At 37.4% G+C, this 22,668-nt stretch overlaps 1 protein-coding gene across 3 annotated transcripts in view; it reads left to right on the forward strand.

Annotated features, from left to right (window-relative positions):
* The window catches only part of Vgll3 (vestigial like family member 3), a 47,808-nt gene that overhangs the window by 18,638 nt on the left and 6,502 nt on the right, over positions 1-22,668 (forward strand). For all 3 annotated transcript variants that reach the window (XM_075952388.1, XM_075952449.1, XM_075952529.1), the window contains exon 3: positions 2,673-3,200. In XM_075952388.1, the coding sequence (XP_075808503.1) occupies positions 2,673-3,200 (528 nt within the window). The remainder of the gene's footprint in view (positions 1-2,672; positions 3,201-22,668) is intronic.

Genomic DNA, 22,668 nt, shown 5'->3' on the forward strand with positions numbered 1-22,668 from the left:
TATATAGACTGGGAAAATATTAAATTGCTTTTAATTTTATTTTTCGTTGAGGAATTTTAAGGAGCAGTTCAATTTTTATGGAGTGCCTTTAAAAAAAGATTTCATCTTTCAGTGACACTATGTTCACTCACCACACTGTAGTGCTTCATAAATAGGACAATAATGCTTTGGTAAGCGATATGTTCATTATGAGAATTTGTGTGTGCATATATACAGTGTTTGATCGACCATAAAAATGAGAATGGTTCCATCTTGGTAAGCATCAAGAAAAAGATGGCTATCCAGATAAGTGTAATACTATTTCTGTACTTTGACAGTTTCCTCAAGAGGTTCAGTAAGAGGAATTTTATGAATCAGAGATTGTTAGCTTTCATATCCAGGTTCTGTTGTATAAATTATGAGCAGATAGAAACTACGAGATACAAATTATGAGCAGAATGGTACCATGGGAGGTGTGTCAGTAAAGAGGAAGATTTGTGGTTGGCATGCTGCCCTATAATGCCCATAAGGCTGATTTATAAGTGCTGTCTTTTAATCAGTGGTGACTGTCACGAAACAGTCATTTATTGAAGAGCTTACTGGGAGTGACTGAAGGCTTCAGCAACCATTTCTGTCCTTCCTGCCTGGAGAGCATCATTTCACAGGTTTCTTCAAGGGTTCTGATTTCCATAGCAAAGCTGAGAAAGTGTGGGTTGCTTGCCACAGGAAGAGGCGGTGACTCATGGCAACACTGGTGCAGATCTGAAGGCAAGAGAATAGATGTTCTTGTCTTAATAATACCAAATCATTAGGGAACTTAGAGAAGATGCCAAATATGACAGAGATGCACTGATTTGCCTAACCTCATGATACATGTTATAGTTTATTCAAATTTTTATACTGAGGCAATAAAATGTGCTCATGTCCTGAAGATGTAAGAAATGATAAGCATGTTAGATTGAATATTTATAACAATGAGCACCTCTTAGGGTATCCTTTGTTCAATGGGAAAGTCTAGATTTTTTATGTTGAAGCTGGCATAAAAATATCAATAATGCATATGCATAAGTAGTGCCGATTGCAACCATATGTCCAACTTTAGCAGAAATAATCAATAGAACAGACAGAATGAAAAAATATTGAGCAAGATAATTGAAAGAGTATGAATTGAAATGCTTTATTATGTTTAATAGAAAAAAGTGACAAAGAGATCAAGAAGTCCACTTATGGTTATGAGAAAAGAAATGTATGTAATGAAAGGGAAGATTCACAGGGCAGAGCTCCCAGGCTCCCTGCGAGGCCTCTTATAACAAAGTCCCTTTCAATCCTCTGATCAAGAAGCCAACCCTCTTCTGAGACTTTAGTATCTCCATTCTCCCTCCCATCTCTCTCTTTCACCAAATTTTGCTTATTGAATTTTATCCATTAAATGCTACTGATGCTGGTGCTATTGTTGTGGTTGGTGTACCTGTGTAGACTCTGTACTATGTTAGTATTTCGCCTGTTAGACCATCAGTCTAGAACTCCATCTCATCCCTTCATAAGCCTAATTCTTATTCAACATGGGTCTCACTTTTCCTGCTCATCTTGTGGGCTTGCTCTCAAAAACATTTGCAGGTCTTCTTCCCTTGTGCACCCAGTGACGTGATAAACAGTGACAGTGGTCTATACGTTTCTGACTTTCTTTAGTCTAGTCCATGTATGTCACCTGTAAACATTAAGATGAGAGAGACAGTGAATTGAGGGAATTGATGGAGGAGGATGCTGCTTCTTCCTTCCTTGCCTGCAAGTGTGAGCTTTAGTTTCCCCGAAGTTTCTAATATGACCCGAAAAGTACAGCTCAACCTGAGCCATGCTGGTTATCAATTCTAGAGAATCTCCAAATCCAGGTAACCAGGTTGCAGTCATAATTGTTCCTGCTAGTGGTCATTGTGAAGTCTACCATTTTTTGACTATTGAGGCAGGGTATCTGGTTTTGCAGGGTAGGCTTGTGCTTGCCAACACCTTAGACTTTTACCCTGTCTCCATTTTCTTACTGGAGCGGAGTGAGAATTCCATGAGCTTACAAGCAGCCTTCAGTCTGGTGTTGGACATCTGGCTACTCTCGTTAAATGTTAACCATTGTTATTTCCAAGACCACAGCATTCCTAGGTTTCCGCAGAAGTTAAAAAGATAAAATTATTCTTTTAAATGATCAATGATTTGGTGGGAACAATTACATGTTATCTTGTTACCATTTCTTAATTTTGTCATTGAAATGTATGGTTAAATAAAAAATTGTGTTGGCGCATAAAAGATATGAGTGCAACTATTTCCAGTCTACACAAACACACATATCAATGGCACAAATATTCTTCACTAGAGAAATATATAGAATGCTGTTTAGAACTAAGAGCCAAACGGTTCCAACAGGAAATGAAGCCTTTCCAGTCATTACATTTGAAGCAAAAACCTCGTCTCAAATTGAGATAGAGAAAGCCCCACAAAAGCAAATGCAGGGGGGCGCATTTTGAATCTTGCCTTATTGCCGGGACTTGGTACCCCAGAGGCTAAGCCCGTATCAGCTCATTCTTCTTTGTAGACAGAAAACATGCATAGTAATCCTCTTGCTTGTAAAACATTACCGAACAAGCAAAACCAAATATACAGCAGAACTGTATCTTATGTAAATAACGTGTTTTCTGTCTTCTCAGACAGCTCAGCTCTCTCAAGCCAGCGGAGTAATTTCCCAACTTCCTTTTGGACCAGCTCTTACCAGCCCCCACCTGCACCCTGTTTGGGGGGAGTTCATCCTGACTTCCAAGTCACTGCACCCCATGGCACCTTTACAACAGCAGACCCCAACTCTTGGCCAGGACATGGTCTGCATCAGACTGGCCCTGCCCCTCCCCCTACTGCATCCGAGTCCTGGCACTATCCTCTGGCATCTCAGGTGAGCCCGTCCTACAGCCACATGCATGACATGTACATGCGGCATCACCATCCTCACGCCCACATGCATCACCGCCACCACCATCACCACCACCACCCAGCTGCTGGTTCTGCTCTGGATCCCGCGTATGGGCCCCTGCTAATGCCATCAGTGCGTACTGCCAGGATTCCTGCTTCCCAGTGTGACATCACAAAGACAGATCCGACTACAGTCACCACTGCTACCTCAGCATGGGCCGGAGCCTTTCATGGGACAGTGGACATCATGCCAAGTGTGAGCTTTGATGCAGGTGAGTGAACAGGTTTCCTTCGTTCTAGAAAAAGAAGGGAAAGTTAAGACAAAGGTTTTGGAAAATAGTTTTTGCAAAGTTTTCTCTTGAAGCTAATATGCTTGGAGAACAGAGGCATTTTGCAATAATCCCTGCATTCCTGTAGAAAGTAGAATGAAAGCCTTCTAAGAAAGGTCTCAGCATGTTTCTCGCATCTCCTATCAGGGGGGTCTGTTACTTTGAACGGGATTTCTCATACCTTATGTTTACAAATAACTCAACCCTTCTTTAAATCTCCCATGACTCTGCACTCTGTACCATGTGTTCTGCCTGCCAGATTTCAGAGGTAGTGGTATGCTTCAGTTATGCACTGTGAAAAAGATTGTCTTTTGGAATGTGGTCTACGGTCCAGACTTAAATAAATAGGGACCATATTTTAAGAGTAGACTTTTCTTTTTTCTCTTCCTTCTTTGCTCTTTGTTTTCTTTCTCCTTCCTTCCTGTTGTTATTCTCTCTGATTTAAGTAACACATGACTTCAATGAGTACTGTAAATTTATATTCAAAATGCTTAGAAATAGTAATGAAAATATTTCTTTATAGAACACTTGTCTCTGGAGTTCGCTAGTTGTGGAGATCATTGTTGTAGCTTTCTCGTTTTCATTGTCCTGTCCTCCTCAACCCTTTTTCATTTCCTGCTGAGTCTATGGTCAGGACTGCGTTTTCTCTCCTGGTAAAGAGTGTTCCGTGGTGCTAAGCATTGCAGGCCACCCTTTGTCACAGAAGACAGACACTTATGCTTTTCAGTGTCTGGGGAAAGATATTGTTGGATCCTCAACATATTTGTGGCCACATTGAGCTGTGTGTCAGTTGGAAGCTTGCTCTGTTTCACGTCTTTGGCCTCTGTGGGGTCACACTAACAGTTCTCTTAACAGGCAGGGGATGACTCTTCCTTCTGTATATTTTGTCAATAAAGAGAAAATGGGCATAATTTCTTGTTGCTTTCTGTTTCAAATTCTCTGTTTACTTTTGCTTGCTTTTGTACTTGTGAAGTTGGGAATTAGTCTGGTGCACACATTTTTTCCCCCTCAGAACTGTAGACTGAAAATGTCTCATCAAAATGAAAAGCCATGCTTTGTGCTTTTAGAAGCAGACAAGAGAAAGGTTTTGTTCACTAGGATATCTTGAGAAGATCATTTTGGTTTATTAACCCATGATTTAATTTCATTTATTAATCATTTACTGTATGTTATTAGCATGTTTTCTTTGTATATGTATGCTGACATATTAGCACATTTATATATTTATTTGTATTTCTATCATTATGTAATATATATGATAGCTTTCTCATGCTGCTATATAGTGTTTTAAATTTCCCAAACAGATCTTTATATTTGATCCAAGAGAATTCTGAGCTAGAAGTTCTATGATTCCCTATGCAGTAGTCAGAGTAACAGTCCTGTAAGCAAGCAAAGTGATAGATGATGTTGTAATGATTAGTAGTTTGGAAGGGAAGCTGTTCTTATTGGATGTATGAAAGGGTTCTCATGGTCCGTGTGAACTTAGTAATTAGATAGTAAAGAAGATCCATCTGTAGTCTATGTTTTCACACAACTGGAAAAACAAAGCAACTCAATAGAGTAAGATAAAGTATTGGCATGTTCATTTGAGTTCTAATCATCTGATTAGAACACTTTACAAAAACGGACTTTTTATTTTCTCAAGCTAAATTTATATCAACACCAGGAGAAATCTGGACATCAGAGAATCTTCCCATAGTCATCTCTATCACATTTCAGAGTGTCATGACTATGAAAAGAACTGATTTTTGCTTATCGTTGCCTCTGAAAAGAATGATTTAAGGTACAACATGGCCTTTTTACCCTGGAAAGAGCAGCAGAAGGAGGAGCCAGCACCTCTGGCCTAAGCCAATGATGAGAGATGCTACGTCATCTATAACCATTTCCTACTACAAAATTCAGACATAATAGCGAATGCCACATTCAAATTCAAACTGGAAAAGCATGGCAGGGATAAATATTTACTGGAAACACCTTTGAGTCAGTTTGTGGGCTAATGTTCTAGGGGATCATATTTTTGGTGTGAGAAAAATTCTTGAGTCCAAGGGGTTGGCTTTTTATATTTATACAATTTATATTACAGTTCTTAGATGTGGCTTGTCTCTGGGAAAATGGACATGACACCGGATAAGGTGTCTTTGTTTAGTTGAAGCTAGTTCTCAAAGAGAATTGCTCCTGAGAGAGTTTTGAGGCAACAAGAAGAAAACGGAGGCTACAATCATGAAGGGAAAGGATCTGGGTGGTACACCCATTCACAATGTGGGACCATTAAGAGGGTAGTAACCACCCTTCTTCTATTCAGATTGATTCTGATAACAGATGCTTCCATGTAAAATTCAAAAACAAGGAAGGAATTGTATAGCTGAATTAGGGAAGGGGAGTGTCCCTTTCTGAAATTCATGGCACAGTGACCTGACTGTGCAGGCAGCACCCTACAGTGGCTCTTCTTAGGTCAATGTTGAGAGACCAATGAACAGCCAAGCTAAGAACGATATGAGTCAGGTAAGGCAGTCAAAACTTTCTTCCAAATCCAGGTATCTGAGCCAACAAAACAGAGACAATTTTTATGTTTGATTTCATGGAAAATAAACTAATTCAACTATTTTAAGAAGAATATTTTGGTAAAGGCCATAATAGTTTCTTCCACAAGGGGAGGGACTCGTGGTTGCTGTCACAAAAGCCCATAGGCAGAATGACTTCTGAGCAGCAGAAAACTGATTCTCATACTTCTGAGACTGATGGGACCAAGGCCAAAGTACTGGCTATATCCAAGTTACAGGAAAGGCTGCTTTCTTGCTCACAATTGGTCATCTTTTGGTATACTGTCACATCATGGTAGGGTCAAATTAGCCTTGTAGCAGCTTTTATATGGCATCAATCCCATTCACAAGGGAGCTTCTCTCTTGATGTAATGGACATGTCATCTAATACTGTTACTTTGGGAGTTTGGATTTCAATACATTAATCTGAAGAGAACATAAACATCCATCCATTGTCAGTGAAATGATAATTATAGCTGCAATTTTATTTTGCAGAATGCAGAGAAATTAAGGGACTCTAAGGAGGAGCATTGAATTTGGTATAATATTTAGTAACAAAGGAATTTTAAAGCATTGTATATTGCATAATTGAAGGGTTGATACCATTTTTACTTTTAAGGACCATTAATAACATTTTATGCTATTTTGGGTCTTCTGCCCTTTTTACTACTACTTGGCTCTCCTTTAGTGGCACTCAGTCAACCATAGAGAAAATCTAAGGGAAGATGTCATCTCTCAGAATTTTCTGGAAATTTGGGTAGCTCCAACTTTTTAAAGGGTACTTCCTCTGTAAGTTAGTTGGGTAGCCTGAATTTGGAGACAGGTTGCCAACTTTTCTAACTCTTTTTGGTCTACAAAAGTAAAACAAGGTGGGCATTGAGCAAGGTTCCTGAGCTTTCTCATCTTTAGAATACATAGCATTTCTTTGAGGGTGAAACAGATCAAAACAATTACAAAGCAATCACAAGGGTGCCAGCACTCATAATTTCTATTGATGGAAAACCAAATTTGATTTATTTAACTTTAAAAGTTATTACTTAATTATAATTTGGAATAACCTACCATCCATTTTAATGTATATGATTCAGAGGTTGTCAGTTATTCACCATCTTGTGTAATAATCCCTAATATCTAGTTCTAGAACATTCAATCACCGCAGTAAGAAACTAATTGCTTGTTAAAGTTTACTGTCTATGTCCTACTATTCTCCATTCTTGGTAGCTGTTCATTTACTTGATGCCTCTACAGATTTACCCTTTCTGTTCACCAAAGAGAAAAGGAATTCTACAATATGTATAAATGGAGGTTTCTCTGTCCCACCCTGTTTTGCAGCCGCTTCTAAATAATTACTCAGAGGCTTAATATTAATTACAATCTGTTTGACCTATAGCTTAGGCTTATTACTAACTAGCTCTTTTTTTATTGATAAAAGGAGAATAAACAAAAAAAAAAACAAGTTTCCACCTCCTCCCAGCCTCCCATTTCCCTCCCCCTCCTCCCACTCTTCTCCCCCTCCTCCCACCCTTCTCCCCCTCCCCCCACTCCTCTCCCCCTCCCTCTCCATTTCAAAGAGCAGTCAGGGTTCCCTGCCCTGTGGTAAGTCTTAGGTCCTCCCCCCTCCGTCCATATCTAGGAAGGTGAACATCCAAACTGGCTAGGCTCCCACCAAGCCAGCACATTAAGTAGGATCAAAACCCCGTGCCATTGTCCTTGGCGTCTCATCAGCCCTCATTGTTCGCCATGTTCAGAGAGTCCAGATTTATCCCATGCTTTTTTGGTAACAGTCCAGCTGGCCTTGGTGAGCTCCCAGTAGATCAGCTCCACTGTCTCAGTGGGTGGGTGCACCCCTCGTGGTCCCTACTTCTTTGCTCATGTTCTCCCTCCTTCTGCTCCTCATTGGGACCTTGGGAGCTCAGTCCAGTGCTCCAGTGTGGGTCTCTGTCTCTATCTCCATCCATCACCAGATGAAGGTTCTATGATGATGTGCAAGATATTCGTCAGTATTGCTCTAGGATAGGGTCATTTCAGGTTCCCTATCTTCAGCTGCCCAAGGAACTAACTGGGGACCTCAGCTTGGGCTCCTGGGAGCCACCAACCCCGCAACAGACAAAGGTCTGATCTCCAAAATATATAGAGAACTCAAGAAACTAGACTTTAAAATGCTAATTAACCCAATTAAAAAAATGGGGCACTGAACTAAACAGAGAATTCTCAACAGAAGAAGTTCAAATGGCCAAAAGACACTTAAGGTCTCCGCCTAACTTCCTTAGCAATCAGGGAAATGCAAATCAAAACAACTTTGAGATATCATCTTACACCTGTCAGAATGGCTAAAGTCAAAAACACCAAGGATAGCCATGGTTGGAGAGGCTGTAAAGGAAGGGGTACCCTCATTCATTGCTGGTGGGAATGCAATCTTGTGCAACCACTGTGGAAGTCAGTGTTTCGGTTTCTCAGGAAATTCGGGATCAACCTACCCCTGGACCCAGCAATACCACTCTTGGGAATATACCCAAGAGATGCTCTACCATATGACAAAAGCATTTGTTCAACTATGTTCATAGCAGTACTATTTGTAATAGCCAGAACCTGGAAACAACCTAATTAGCTCTTATAAATCGAATTGGACCATTTTTATTAATCTACATATTACCATGAGGCTCATGGATTTGCCTGTGGTCTAGCCTGTGGCTTCCCCATTGGCTAATTGCATCTCTTCTGACTATGCCCTTCTTTCGCCCTATATTCAGTTTGGCTTTCTGCTTAGCTTTATTCTGCATTGTTATAGGCCAAAGCACCTTTTTCATTAACCAATGAGGACTATATATAATCACAGTGTACATGAGGACCATCCCACAGAAAATATGTGCCTTCTTTCACTTAACCTGATGTTTTTCAAGTGCCATCTTTGTTACTTGAGCATAGAATTCCATTCTTTTCAGGAGCTGATCTTATTTTTCTGCATGACAGTATTATGTTTTTACTAACCCATTCATTAGTTGGTGGACATTGATGTGCTCTTATATTTGATTTGATATGATTAATACTTCTGTGAGCTACCACGTACAAATATTTGTATAAATATATTTTAAAATATTTTGAGTATACTTGTGATATTGAGAGAACCACGCTTAAAGTTTTTATGTGCTTCCGTATTTGCAGAGCTTAAAAATAATTTACTATATTTGAAATAATTTTTGTTTCAAACTATGTTTTAGCTTTTAAACTGACCATAGCATACCATAATAGAGGCTGAGGTTGGTAGGTGAAAATTTTCCATAAGAATGAAATGAGGTGGCCATATTTTCTGAAAGAATATACAATTTAAAGTTCTTAACAATGGAGTTGTGCAAATCCTTAATATTTGCGCTGCTGTTACACTTGGCTTACCCTCGGCCCACTGTTCTCTCTGCTAAACAGGTTTTACATAGTATGTGCTGATATAATCACAAGTCACCTCTATCTGCCCTCCTTAGAAAAATCCCCACCTTTACACAGAGACTGTTATCATGAATCTTACATTAGTCTTTCCCCTTTTTATTGGCAATTTAAAAACTGGGTTCTTCAAGTCCTGTGGAACAGTACTTCCAAATTGTAGGTTTGTCTGAAAAAAAGATCTATGGTCAAATGAACTTTTGACAGAGAATATTTTGTAATTCTCTTAGTGATCACTATTAATGTCAACATTAAAGCTTTTATTTATTCTTCAGTAAGTGTTAAGATTTGTTTGTAGACAGATAGTTTCACACCTTTCTTTCTTTCTTTCTTTCTTTCTTTCTTTCTTTCTTTCTTTCTTTCTTTCTTTCTTTTTTGGACCACACGGTGTTTTAAGCATATTTTTCTCAGAATGTACTTTGAAATTTTCACTTAATTTAACTTTTTTTCTCATATGAAACGTCACCCTTTTCAATTTGCATGAATAATGATCAATTTACATTAAGAAGATGTGAAGATAGACTAGGAATAGTAGGGAGACTGAAGATAATACGAAGAAAGATAGGATGAAGAGAGGATAGGAGGATGAACTTCAAGCAAACTCAGAGTATTGCACTGGGTTTCTCTATGTAAAGGGAAGTTAAATGTGGAAGTGCACAGCAGTTTGCATTGTATTTATTATCAGATGTACATGGGATGACTCTGGGCAACACCAATCTGCTTACCTTCTACTGGTCACAATGATTCTCACCTTTTAGTGAAATACTGGCCATGTCCAGCTTTCATAATTATTGTAAGATGTATGATATTGAAATCCCTAGTCATTCTATGATAAATTTTTATGTAAAGCTTAGCTAATGAGGCATCTTCACTGAAATACAAAGCCAACTCCTATAGTAAATTATTTTTAAGCTCTGCATATACGGAAGCACATTAAAACTTTAAGCGTGGTTCTCTCAATATCACAAGTTTGTAGCATTCACATCTTTCTCTACATTTGAACTTACCACAGCAAAAAGGAGTTTTGCTTTGTGATTTAGCTTCTCTCTAAACACAAGCTGTTCCTGGCTTCAGTTTGTCTTCATCTGTAGATCTACAGATTTATTTCTGTTATAAGACCTCATGTTATTTCTGCTACAAGTTTGTTATGATTTTGTTTTTTTCTGTGATGAATGTCATAATACCTTGTATAAGTGTGTGTGTGTTGTGAAGGTGTTCTAAAATTAAAATTCCAATTAAAATAAGACAACATTCTGTCCTACAGCATATGTTCATAAAATCTGGTATGTATGAAAAGTAATGTAAACATATAATTCTGACTTCTTAAAATATATCTAAAAACCATTAGATATAAATTGATATAAATTAATGCTAAGTATTTGGATTTAGTGAATTTTATATAATGAGCTAAAATTTGATTCATCTCTCAGTAACCAAGATATCTTCAGATTTTAAATCAATTTTGTGTGTTTTAAGGCAGAAGGTTTTTTTTTTTTGCCAGATAAACAAAATTATTCTAGATATTAGAGGTACAAATTACTTGTGAAATGAAGGCTATAAAGTTTCCAACAAACACAGAACACTCCATTTATGCCATCAAGATCTTAAGTCATAAACTGGATTATTTGTGAAGGAAGCTTTCTTGAGGCCAGTAAGATGGGGCCACTTGCCTGAGTCTGATAATCGGATTCTGACCCCCACAACCAACATGGTGGAAGTACTGGACCAACTCCTCCAAGGCTGTTTACCTCCAAATGTGGCATGCATTCTCTTCTGCTCTCTTATGGTCTCTGTGGGCACTGCATCCAGATGTACAAACTCATATGCAATTATGCATGTATACACATAGAAACACACCCATCAGATGCATGTCTCTAATCCCAACACTCAGGAGGCCATGCTCATGGATATCTGTGAGTTTGAAACTAGCTTCATCTATTCAGGTCGTCCAGGGCACAAAAGGAGCCCATCTCAAAGACACATTAGTTTAAAAAAGAAAAGAAAAGAAAAAGAAAGAAAGAAGTAAGAGAAAAAAAACCTGGAAATAGTTTCTTTGAGAACAGAAATTTTCATAGGGATAGGTATTGAGTACCACTGGAAAATAGTAGACAAATGTCTTCATTTATCTATTTATTTCTCTTCATAGGCACTAAAGCTGATAAAACATACAAACACGGTCACATTAGTTTTCTAAAATGTTTATGAAATTTGATGACAAAATTCTGATTTAAGATGAATTTTGTGTAATCTGTATATTTTATGAAAGTGGATCTTGTCCATAAATGACAACGTCTTTTAATGTAATTCAGGTTGGAATTATTGTTGCTCTACATTGTAATATTCTGGAACTAGAGGAAGAACTCAGTAAAACATTGTGTGTTGAGTGTGTGTAAAAAAAGTTCAATACCTAGGGACATACTGATTCTCTAAGCCTTCTCTAAATTTCTACTTAATGTATAGTTTTCCCTTTAAATAGGCTAAACTGTGTCCGTGACTAGGATTACTGTAGTTAGTACTACAAGGTTGCCTTGCAGTGAAATGAATCCTAGCATATCACTGTTTTTATAAAAGACAGAGAACAGAAAATAAGGATGAAAATAGTTTATAAAAACAAATGAGGAAACTTCTGTCTACTGAAAAATTGGGAAATCAGGTTGTATTCTTTCTCCATCCATTCTGTACATTTGGCATCTCTAGATACATCCTGAAACCTATGCTTGCTTGTTGGCAATTGGTAGTCATGTGCTAGCTGACCTAAGCTACAAAAACTGGATAACTGTTTCCCAAGTGACTTACTAGTTAATCCGAGCTACAGCAAAGTAGTAACTGTAATTCAGTTATTAATTGACTAATTATATCTAGTAACTTCTTAAAAAATGTTCACATTTACAGAAAGGATTAAAGATAACCAAGCATTACTCATATAAGACACTTGAATATATGTTGAAATTGCAATGCTTCAAATTAAAACTTTACATAAAAGAGGAGTATTGCAAGTTTGGAGAGGAGTTATCAAAGCACTACATGAGTAGTAACAGCCCTATAACGAAATGGAAAAACAGAGGCACTGTGATATCTTTACCCTCGAGCATAGGAAGCACCAAAGAGACAAATATTGTAGATGCTTCATTCAAAACACTGACTCCATTCTGCCTCATCCTGCAAAATACATATTAATCATCTGGATTCTGAGTGATGAGAGATTTATTGACACCTTTATTACAGTTATGGTAATTTTTATAAATGATTCATAAGAAATTATAAAATTGTCTTCAGTATTTGTATCAAAAATACAGAAGCAATTTCTGAATATTCAATCTCAGCATAGTGATTTGAGTAAAGCAAATTTTGATGTAGAAGCCAACCCTAAGACTATATGATTTTTCAGTGGAAGTAATATTACTCACAATTTTGAGTATTAGATAGTTTTGTTTTACTGCTTCCTTTTTCTGACCTAACCTGATTATGGAACTCAGTGACTCAGGGAACATGGTTGTGTTTCCAGATGGTGACTGTGATATGAAATGAACTCTTTCATGTAATAAAGACACAATAAAGATGGAACACTTCAAACTGAAAAACTCACACTGAATGTGTGAATTGTCTTGTGAAACTGATGCAAGTTTCGAATACTTCTATGACATTGTGACTATCTAGCTAAATCTGTTTATACACCAGAAATTTAGCTGTGATGTTGTTAGTCAAATTCCTCAAGAATAGAATTTAGGAATCAGTGATTTTTTTTCATATTAGTTGGGCAGAAAATGAAAATGGTGGAACAAAGAAAAGAGAAACAAAACATAAGAATTTGGGAGGTTATCAACATGTACATTTTGAGAGATTTTTAATACATAGCTTTCTTCTTTTGGGATTCTTACTCTACGTATAGAATGTGAAGGAATAAACACATCGGTCTCATAGCTATGGGCTTATGCACAGCAAAGATATTCTATTCATTCATAGATCTCAAAAATTGTATCTATAGCAAGAAAGTTGGGCTATGAATTAAAGTCAAAACAATTTCACTGGTTAACTGTGTTCTGTCAGATTGGAAGTGTTGAGATACCCAGTCTCATAGACTGAGCAACTGCTGGGTTCTCAACTTCTCCAGTGTGAGAGAGACATTCCTAGACTACTCCAACCTCATAAAAGCCAACTTAAATATTTATACATTGTATGTACATATATATGTATGTATATACATATAAACAGTATTTTTGAAAATGTTAAATTCATGTTCATTGATCCATTTTCCATCTTAACATTAATTTTGTAATTGAATTTCAAAACTCATTCACCTTAAGGATTGCTATATAAATTACATAGCATCTCTTGCTTCTAAACATAGCTTCTCAAAACTACAAGCAAAATTAGTACCATCATCTTTTGACCTTTTTATTATAAAAATTTGCTTGCTTAAATAATTGTACACATCTATAGACTACAATGTAATATTTTGACAGGCAAGCAACAGGTACTAATCAATAATGAAATTAGCATATCTAATTCTGTATGTTTAGAAACTCTTTTTTTGTAAGCTGTTGTTTTACCTAGCTGTGGCTTGGTGTTTGGAAAAATTTCAAATCATTATGGTTTCTAAGGAGAAATTATTCCTTCACCAAAAGGAAGCTATGTAGGTAAAAAAACAAAGCCAAAAACCAAACCAAACCAACCAAGCAAGCAAACAACCAAATGTATCAAAAACTCAAAACAAAGCAAACAAACAAGCAAAAAACAAAACAAAACAAAACCAGATAATTCTTGCATGAGTTTCAGTGGAAAATAAGCATGCCCTGAAATGTGTTTCGTGGGTCAGGGATTTTGGGTATCAGTAAATAATCCTTTCACTATTGGTCTGATGTTTGAAAAGCTCACATTGGAAAACATCTAAAGGAATAGCTCAGATGAAGAAATGTGTTTCAGAATTCATTCTTTGGCAATTTTCATCAGCTTTCAAGTAGGCTACAAAGATTTTGGAAAAGAATTCTCTGTGGCCTGAGGAATTTACAGCTATCTTTACTCCCTTTCAGGCTGCCGTACTTTCCTCTTCTTGTTTTATTTATCAACAATATAAAGTTTCACAAACAGTTGTCTGTGGCCAATATGTTCTGAATTCCTTGGTGAAAAGATGACATGCTGAAAAAAAGTCTTGCAAAGGGCTGATGAGAGGCAAAATGTGCCATATTTTTTCTTGTGGAAAACAACCTGATATGTGGGAGATTCGAGCTCATTTTTTTGAAACCACAGGCATGCGTTCTAAAGCTTATTTCATGCTGACTTTGCTTGTGCTGTATCAAGTGGCACCTACCATCTTTAGTATTACTGAAGCCCTATTTACATTTACTAGGGTTAAATAGACTCTTCTGGAAAATGCCAGAGAGCAAGTTTGCATCCAGGTCACAAAGCGGCAGAAAACTCCACTAATGGCCCAACAGGAACTGATACATTCAGTGCATTCCATTGCCGAGTCTCTTTTAATACATTTTTTTTGTCAGTGGAGAGATTGATGACTTAAACAAAATTCATATTAAAATATACTTGTATTTAAGCAGTTTTAAAGTCATTTTAAATTTTTGACTCTTTTAACAATTCATATTCCCCGATAGAAGTGTTCTCTTTTGGAGGAGTGGGACCTCAAACAATGTCCTCAGATTAGCCCCTTTTCTGGTTGGATGATCTATTTTTTGAATCGTAAAGCTGTCATGGCATAACCTAGAAATCTCTTTAAAGATGCACATTTGGCTGCATGTGCATGTGTTATCCAACAGATGTCTGGATAGTTAGAATCTCTTGAGAGCATTATAATGTGTGGTTTTTGTTACAATAAGTGATCCAAATGTTTTCCCCCTTTGGTCTTGCTTTTCTCAGTTCTGGGAGAAAGTCTGTAGTTTGGAGAGAATTTGCAGAAGAATATATTTCACTTCATTCTTTCTTCTTTTGTTAATTTTCATCCCTACATTTAAGACGCCTTCATATCTGCTTTTGAAATGAGTTTCCTGAAGTGGTTAACAGTGTCTATATCCCATATCATGCCTCAAATCCCAAGATCTTATCACGCAGGAGGTGCTCAGCCACACTGATAGTCAAGCTTAGAACAGGTGTATGTCCGTTATTAGAAAAAGGAAACTACCGAGCACTGTATAACTTACATTTGTCACAAGCTCAGTTTTTTAGAGATTGTCTCACATTTGCAATGGTTTCTGCAAGATTTCCATCCAGGTGGACTCTGGAACAGATGCCAAAGGCAAAGACTGGCGGCCCCTCTACAGCAGAGCTTGTGGTTTGGGGGAAAGGAGGGCTCTATGAGGGCAGATTGACTACTGTGGTTCATTGTCTGGGCCTGGGAAAACAAGAGCAATGGGAAACACCTGGCAGTAAATGCCTTGTCGTCCACAGCGTTTGCCTCAGGTGTGCAGGTGTTGCCCTTCCTACCGTAGCACAGTAAATTATTGTCTGAGAGCAACTTCGAGTTTGGTGGGTTTTACATTTCTACTCTTCTTTTGAATCTGAACTTAAAGACATTTTGACAAGTTTGGGCAGTTTTCACCTCATTGTTCCCCACAATACTGTTTCTGTGGAGTTTAAGCAGTTTGTAAGTGTGCTTCCAGAAAATGTCTCTGTAAGTAGAAAAGTCTCCTTTTGCCAGTAAGTCCTTTATGTACATACTGAGGTATCATTCATTCTTCATGTGCAAAAATTGTAATTGTACGTTGATAAATGCTATTGAAATATCATAAGGAATAAATGTAACTTATGTCTGGTTCAAGAATGAGTCTTACATTTTTACAGCTTAAAACATTGTCAATCATTTATGTATTTAAGTGTGAAGTTAAATCATCAAATAGATAAAAATGCATAACACATGAGAAGAAGTACTCATATCTAATGCAGAAAATCTTTGAAATCTTTGAAAAGCACAAAATTTGATTAAGAAAAAAGGGTGAGAAAGTCATAATCACACGGTGTCTATATTCATTAATAGTGAAATAAGGCAAGTAAAATTAGTCTTGTTGGATCTATAATAATTACTGTAATAATAGTTTAAATATTTTAAAAATGTGTGTTATAATCATCTTGAACACATTTAGGCACCACAATTAAATATGCAACTATTACTGTCTATATATGTGGCTTCAGCAATAAAACAAATACGTTTTCAAGAAGTTTGCTACTCCTTAAGAATTCATGCAGATAGCAAACATAGTCATGCTTATATATATGTATATGTATGTGCATTTGTATGTATATCTCAATGTGTATGCAAGTGATGTATGTCTACAGAGGATCGTGACACTGAAGAATAATTACTATGAGGCCTCCCAAAGGAATAGAGTAAAGATATGTATGCAATTTCCCGAGATAATGCTGCTGCTGCTGCAGTAATCTGCACCACAGTTTAAAGACTGTGTTTGGTAAAGACTGTTTCACAGATCTTATATATACCTTCAGTGTATTGAGCATGACGGTGGAAGAAACTATTACTTAGACTTTTTACTCTTAAATCCCTTTGATCATGATTTTAAAATAAGAATTCTGAGATGGTTGAAGATGAACATGATTTGTTTTAGAAGCTATAAAAGAAATACGATGATGAGACTTACTCTGTTTTGCTATCCACCTGAAATCACATTACAATTCCCCAGATGGGTAGCTCCAGCTTGTATTCTCCATCTCTCCTCAAGGTTAATAGTAAGGTGCTATGTTCACATAGATCTTATTTAGAAAGTCTTAACTTATATTTAACCTGATTACCCCAGCCCCAGGCAAACAGATGCAGTTGTATTATCATTTACAGTGTTAATGTTATAAAGTCATAGAAATGCATAGGACTGTCTCTGGAATGTCTCTGTGGTCATTTGTCATTCTGTCAACTGGGTGAAAGTTGGGTATTTGGCACAGCATCCAACACAATGTTGTATGTATTTAAGCTTGTAATAAGTATTATTTACTTTTAGCATAGCAGAGCTGGCTGTTTATTTTATTTTTAAATACAGGAATAAGTTGCCAGCTTGTTAATCTAATAGCAAGTATTATTATGTAAATGACTTGTATGTAAACTCTTAATGTCTGTGAAATGAACAGTTTATACTTAAATTCTTTCTTTCTTTTTAAGGTCATAAATATGTTTTACCCCCATTCTTGGGTTTTATATCTAATTTCTCTCCTCTTTTTAATAGGTTTTCCATTGTATAGTTATTTCTTTGATTTCTAGCAAAAACAACGACAAAAACATGGAAGCATTTTATTTAAAGAGGTGTGGTTGATGGCATTTTCAAGTGTCCATGCTTCCTTAGAAGTGGGCTATGTCCATCTAGTGTGTATGACAGGCAGTCAGCGAGTTCCCAAAACCCAGATCTGTAAACTTTTCACTTCGTTTTATTATGACTTCTTCCTAACAGTAGGAAAATGAGACCCTATTTAGTCCAGACATTCTTTTAAGTATTTTTTAACTCTTTGTTATTTTCATGCATTGTATTTTGACCATATTCATTTCCCTCTTCCAACTCCTTCGAGATTCATACCTCATTTAGTACCCACCCAACTTTGTGTTGTCATTTTTAAAATTCGTCCCAGCTCCTGTTCATTCCACCGTCACACTCTGGGCTGTATGGTCATCCTCTGCAGTCAGAACCAACCCCCAGAGGACACACCATTAAAGGAAATTAACCATCTTCGGGCAGCAATCAGTTGTCTATAGTTCCTCTGCTAGGGCTGGAAATTTGTGCCTACCTCCACACTCCGTGCTGGATAGCCTAGCTATTCTTTAGTTATCTAGGGATCTTGCCATTTCTCCAACTTTACGTTTGTTTACAGTTGAAAATTTTCAAGTTATTCCTTCATCCTCTACATGAGCTTTAGCTCTTAGTTCCAGAAAGTTATGCACACATCTACTTAGTCATTTGCAATCTGTCCTTTGTTGTTGCCACGTTGTTTCTCTTCTGCCCGATTTCAATCCTTTCCCCCTCCCCCTTTCCTTTATGCATCCTCTATTGTTTATTAAACTTGGCAGCAAGCTCATCTTTGCATTTGTGATCCCTACAAGATGTTCATCCATTTCTTCCACTGAAGGGTGCAGAAGTTCCAGTAGATTTAATAGGATCCCCTCTGAGCCAACTTCTGTGTTCTTCATGGGAGTTTTTGGAAGCTTCAGCATATTTTCACAAAATACCTTGGAGTTGAAAAGAAGTTGGGGCGGGGAAGACTTTAGACATTTAATGCTTACATATATACATTCACACACACAGAGAGAGACACACACATAGTTGCTGTTCTGATTTCTTATATCCATAGTCTTTGCCACACACCAACCTGTGAAACTGTGACCTCTTGAAACTTAGAGTAATATTTATTTTTCCAGTTGTGGGGATGTTGGTCCCAGTAACCTCCTTGTAAGATTCAGTTAGCGCTGGTACTTGGATGTTGGTGTCCTGTCCAAAGTTTGTGTTGAAATTGTAATTCTTATAGTATTGGTATCAGGTGGGGCCTTTGGAGGAGAGAGTAAGTGACAGATGCTGAGTCCTCAGGAATGGGATCCATTTTCTTCTGAAGGACTTGAGAAAACACACACACACACACACACACACACACACATGCATATACACATGAATACGCACATGCATGCGCGTGCATGCATGCACACACTTCCACATTAGGATACAGTGAGATGGAACCTCTAGGAACCAGAAATGAAGCTTTTATCCGACACATACTCTTCTCGTGTCTTGGTCTTAGATCTGATTCTCTAGAATGCTGTTGGTGAACCTCTGCTGTCAATCAGCTGCCCAGTTTGTAACATTTGTTTTAAGATCCTGAACAGACAGACTGCCAGACTCACAGACGTTGAAATAAAAGCAAACTGCGATGCTCTACCATGACCGTTTTTTTCTCGAGTTCTTAATTACTCCATTTGTTTGCTTGAGTATGGATATTTTCTTCTTTTCTGTGGTGATCAGGTGGTGTTGGTGTTGGAACTGAAGTGAGAAAATGTGTTTCTGGGTTTTTAGTTTCTTTCAGGCTCTTTCCCTAAGTACATCTCACAATCAAACTCAGATGTCAGTAATGTAATATTTTTGTTTCCAGGTTTACTTCTGCTTTGTAATAAACAAGCAAAAAGCCATAAGTCACAAGTTTTCTATTTTTGAAAAGTTCCCACCAGGGAAGTAGATGGGTCTGGGACAATTACACCACAAATAAACACAGAAGAATCTATTAGTTGATGTCACATAGCCTATTACACCAACATGATCTGTAGCATGACGAACTACAATGTAATTCTTATGTGTTACAATGTCAAGTTAATGTAGTTGTTTAAAAGAGCCTCATCTTAGTCTTGATGCCAGTTCAGAAGAATTGGGGCATATGCGGATTTAAAGAGTTCAAAGGGGTATGTAAGAACTGTTTAGCATTTTTGTGTTCTGATATTGTGAGATGCTGTTTACTTAGGGGTTAGGTAGACTATGGCTAGTGTCCTACTGCCATTGCTTGTAACCAATACCATTCACATGAGGTGTACATAGATCCTGTCACTAAGACTACATACAGTCCCTGATACATGAGAAGACCTCTTTACAAACCTGCTACAGCCATCACTTCCCCTAGTTTCTGTATTGTTGTGTGACGTTTTACTCTTTACTCTTTTAGTTTTTTGACTTTTGGGAGGGGCACCACCCAGCTCCCAAATAAATCACACATGGAAGTTTATTTTTAGTCATGAATGCCTGGCCTTAGCTTGGTTTGTTTCTTGCCAATTTTTCTTAACTTAAATTATCCCATTTATCTTAGGCCTTGGGGTTTTTTTTTTCTCTATTCCTATATACCTTTTCTTTCCTTCTTACTCCATGTCTGGCTATGTAGCTGGATGGCTGGGTAGTTGGCCTCTGAAGTCTTCCTCCTTTTTTTTTCTTGTTCCCAGAACTCTCTCCAAGCTTTCTCTTCATATTTATCCTCTCTGCTGGCTAGCACCGCCTATTCCTCTCTCCTGACTCACTATTGACCGTTGAGCTCTTTATTAGACCATCATGTGTTTTAGACAGGCACAGTAACATGGTTTCACAGAGTTAAACAAACGCAACATAAACAAAAGTAGCACACCTTAAAATTATATTCCCCAACACTGCATTTTCATTGAGTAAAATACATATTGTTAAAGCATGACTGAGAAGATTGATGTTCTCATGTAAAATTCCTAGTCCAAAGCTTGGCACACCCAACTCCTAAGAATGTTAGCTGGCCTTGTTCTCATACTTTTTATTTTCCCTTCTACTAAAATAGTGTATGGACTGAAGAATAGAACCAAAATGGCATTGCTAACACAAAGAAAGGGACATCTGGTGATTTCTGACAACCAGTGAATGTCTCAGAATGTATCAGGACCTAATTCCATATAGATTTGATTGGCATTGGAGGAGCAAAGGAGTCCACATAGGAGCAAGTTTGTAGCAGAGGAGAGTCTCTTCTCACAAGCTTTTGGAAAATTGTGATTTGTGTGTAGACCACACAAGGATCATAACTAACAATTTTCTCTCCATTTTGTTGGCCGAAAACTAAGTGGCTAGTTCATAAGTGTCCTGAATCACCACTGTAACTGTCTTTACTAGGAAAATGGTCCTGCATTTATGGGGCAGCATATTAGTAGGGCTTATGTCACTCTTCTTTGCAAAATTATGCTTATTTTGAAATTAACAGAAAATGATGCCTGGAAATTAAAACAAAGATTTGATTTATGTCTTCCCACTAAGAAGAAGCTAACCCACCAGGATCTAATAGTTGTTTAATAACTGGGAGTTTATAGATGAATTGGCAGATGGATTTTTTTCTTTTAAAAAACTGTACTCTGGAGTGGCATAGAGACATGGAATCAAACATGGAAGAGATGTATTTATAATGAGAAAATGATTCCTGCTCTTCTGGTTTAAAATTTGAAGTCTGTCTTAAGTAATTCCATACTTGGCTATGATAAAATGCTTGCATGATCTGAAGGAGTCATATATTTTTGCACATCAAACTAGGGATTGTCTTTATTTTAAAAGAAAAAAAAGTTAGACCACTCAATGATTGCAGCAGTATTCATGACTTGCAGTGTTGACATTCTATAGATTGATGCAGTCTTCAGCTCTGGAAATACTATGTCATGTAGAAGATGAGAAGTATTAATAATGAAAAAAATATTTCTGTAGTCAGCAAATTGTCAGTAAAGGTGGCTTAGATTATACAAGTCACCCCACAGAGACTATGTCAGCTTGCAAATTTTTCTACCCACAACGTTATTTGAAAATGAATAAATCAAATGAGGGTTGTGATACATTTCTGATCTTTTTATTTTTTTTCTTCCTCCCTCCCTCTTTCATCATCCTCTTCCTCTTCTTTGTAACGGGAGTAAAAATTGTGCATTAAGTGAAATGCCAGTAATCTTAGAAAATGGTACACCATTCTTTTGAAACCCATGTAGCCTTCAGTCAATACTCAAGTGCTTTTTTCTGTGTAGACCTTTCCTTGTAATTCTGATGTGCTTCTTGTGTTTCTTTTATTTATGCTGTCACGTTATGTTAAGAATGATGTTTTAATATCTGCATCCAGTGACAGTGTTTATAATGATATCTTTATATGATAAAAATTCTTTGATAGTTTGAGGGACAAGTAATATTATTTATAGTAGCAATCAAAATGTAAAATTATCCTGGATCATTGTTTTTTTTCAGTTTCTAATATTCAGTCCAAATTGATATCACCTTTAAACAAAGGGCCAGGAAAATAGCCAGAGATCCTGGCACAAATATAACAATTGTCGTTTCTTTCTACCCACATTCACATTTTGGTATTTTGTTCTGAATGACCTAAGAAGCTTTAGTCAGTATTCACTCTTCCAAATTATTTGCCTCAGATATAAAAATACAGGAAGCTGAAAGAGGTGATAGACATGATAACTGACTATAGTAACTGTTTCAACATATATGTACATCAAAATATTTTAATACATACATTCAATATATTTGTGTGTGTTTATCAATTATATTTTAAAAAGCAATTAAAAATCCATACAATGGCACGCAGTTTTGATCCTACGCAATCTGCTGGCTTGGTGGGAGCCTAGCCAGTTTGGATGTTCACCTTCCTAGATATGGACGGAGGGGGGAGGACCTAGGACTTACCACAGGGCAGGGAACCCTGACTGCTCTTTGGACTGGAGAGGGAGGGGGAGAGGAGTGGGGGGAAGGGGAGAGGGGTGGGGGGAAGGGGAGAGGGGTGGGAGGAGGGGGAGAGGGGTGGGAGGAGGGGGAGAGGGGTGGGAGGAGGGGGAGGGAAAGGGGAGGCTGGGAGGAGGTGGAAATTTGTTTTTTTTTCCTTTATTCTTTTATCAATAAAAAAAATAATCAAAAAAAAAATCCATACAAAATGAAACTTGATGTCCGGTTAGTTTGGGGGGAAATCCCCTGCTA

This window comes from Microtus pennsylvanicus, chromosome 1, assembly GCF_037038515.1.
Source record: "Microtus pennsylvanicus isolate mMicPen1 chromosome 1, mMicPen1.hap1, whole genome shotgun sequence".
NCBI classification, from domain to species: Eukaryota; Metazoa; Chordata; class Mammalia; order Rodentia; family Cricetidae; genus Microtus; species Microtus pennsylvanicus.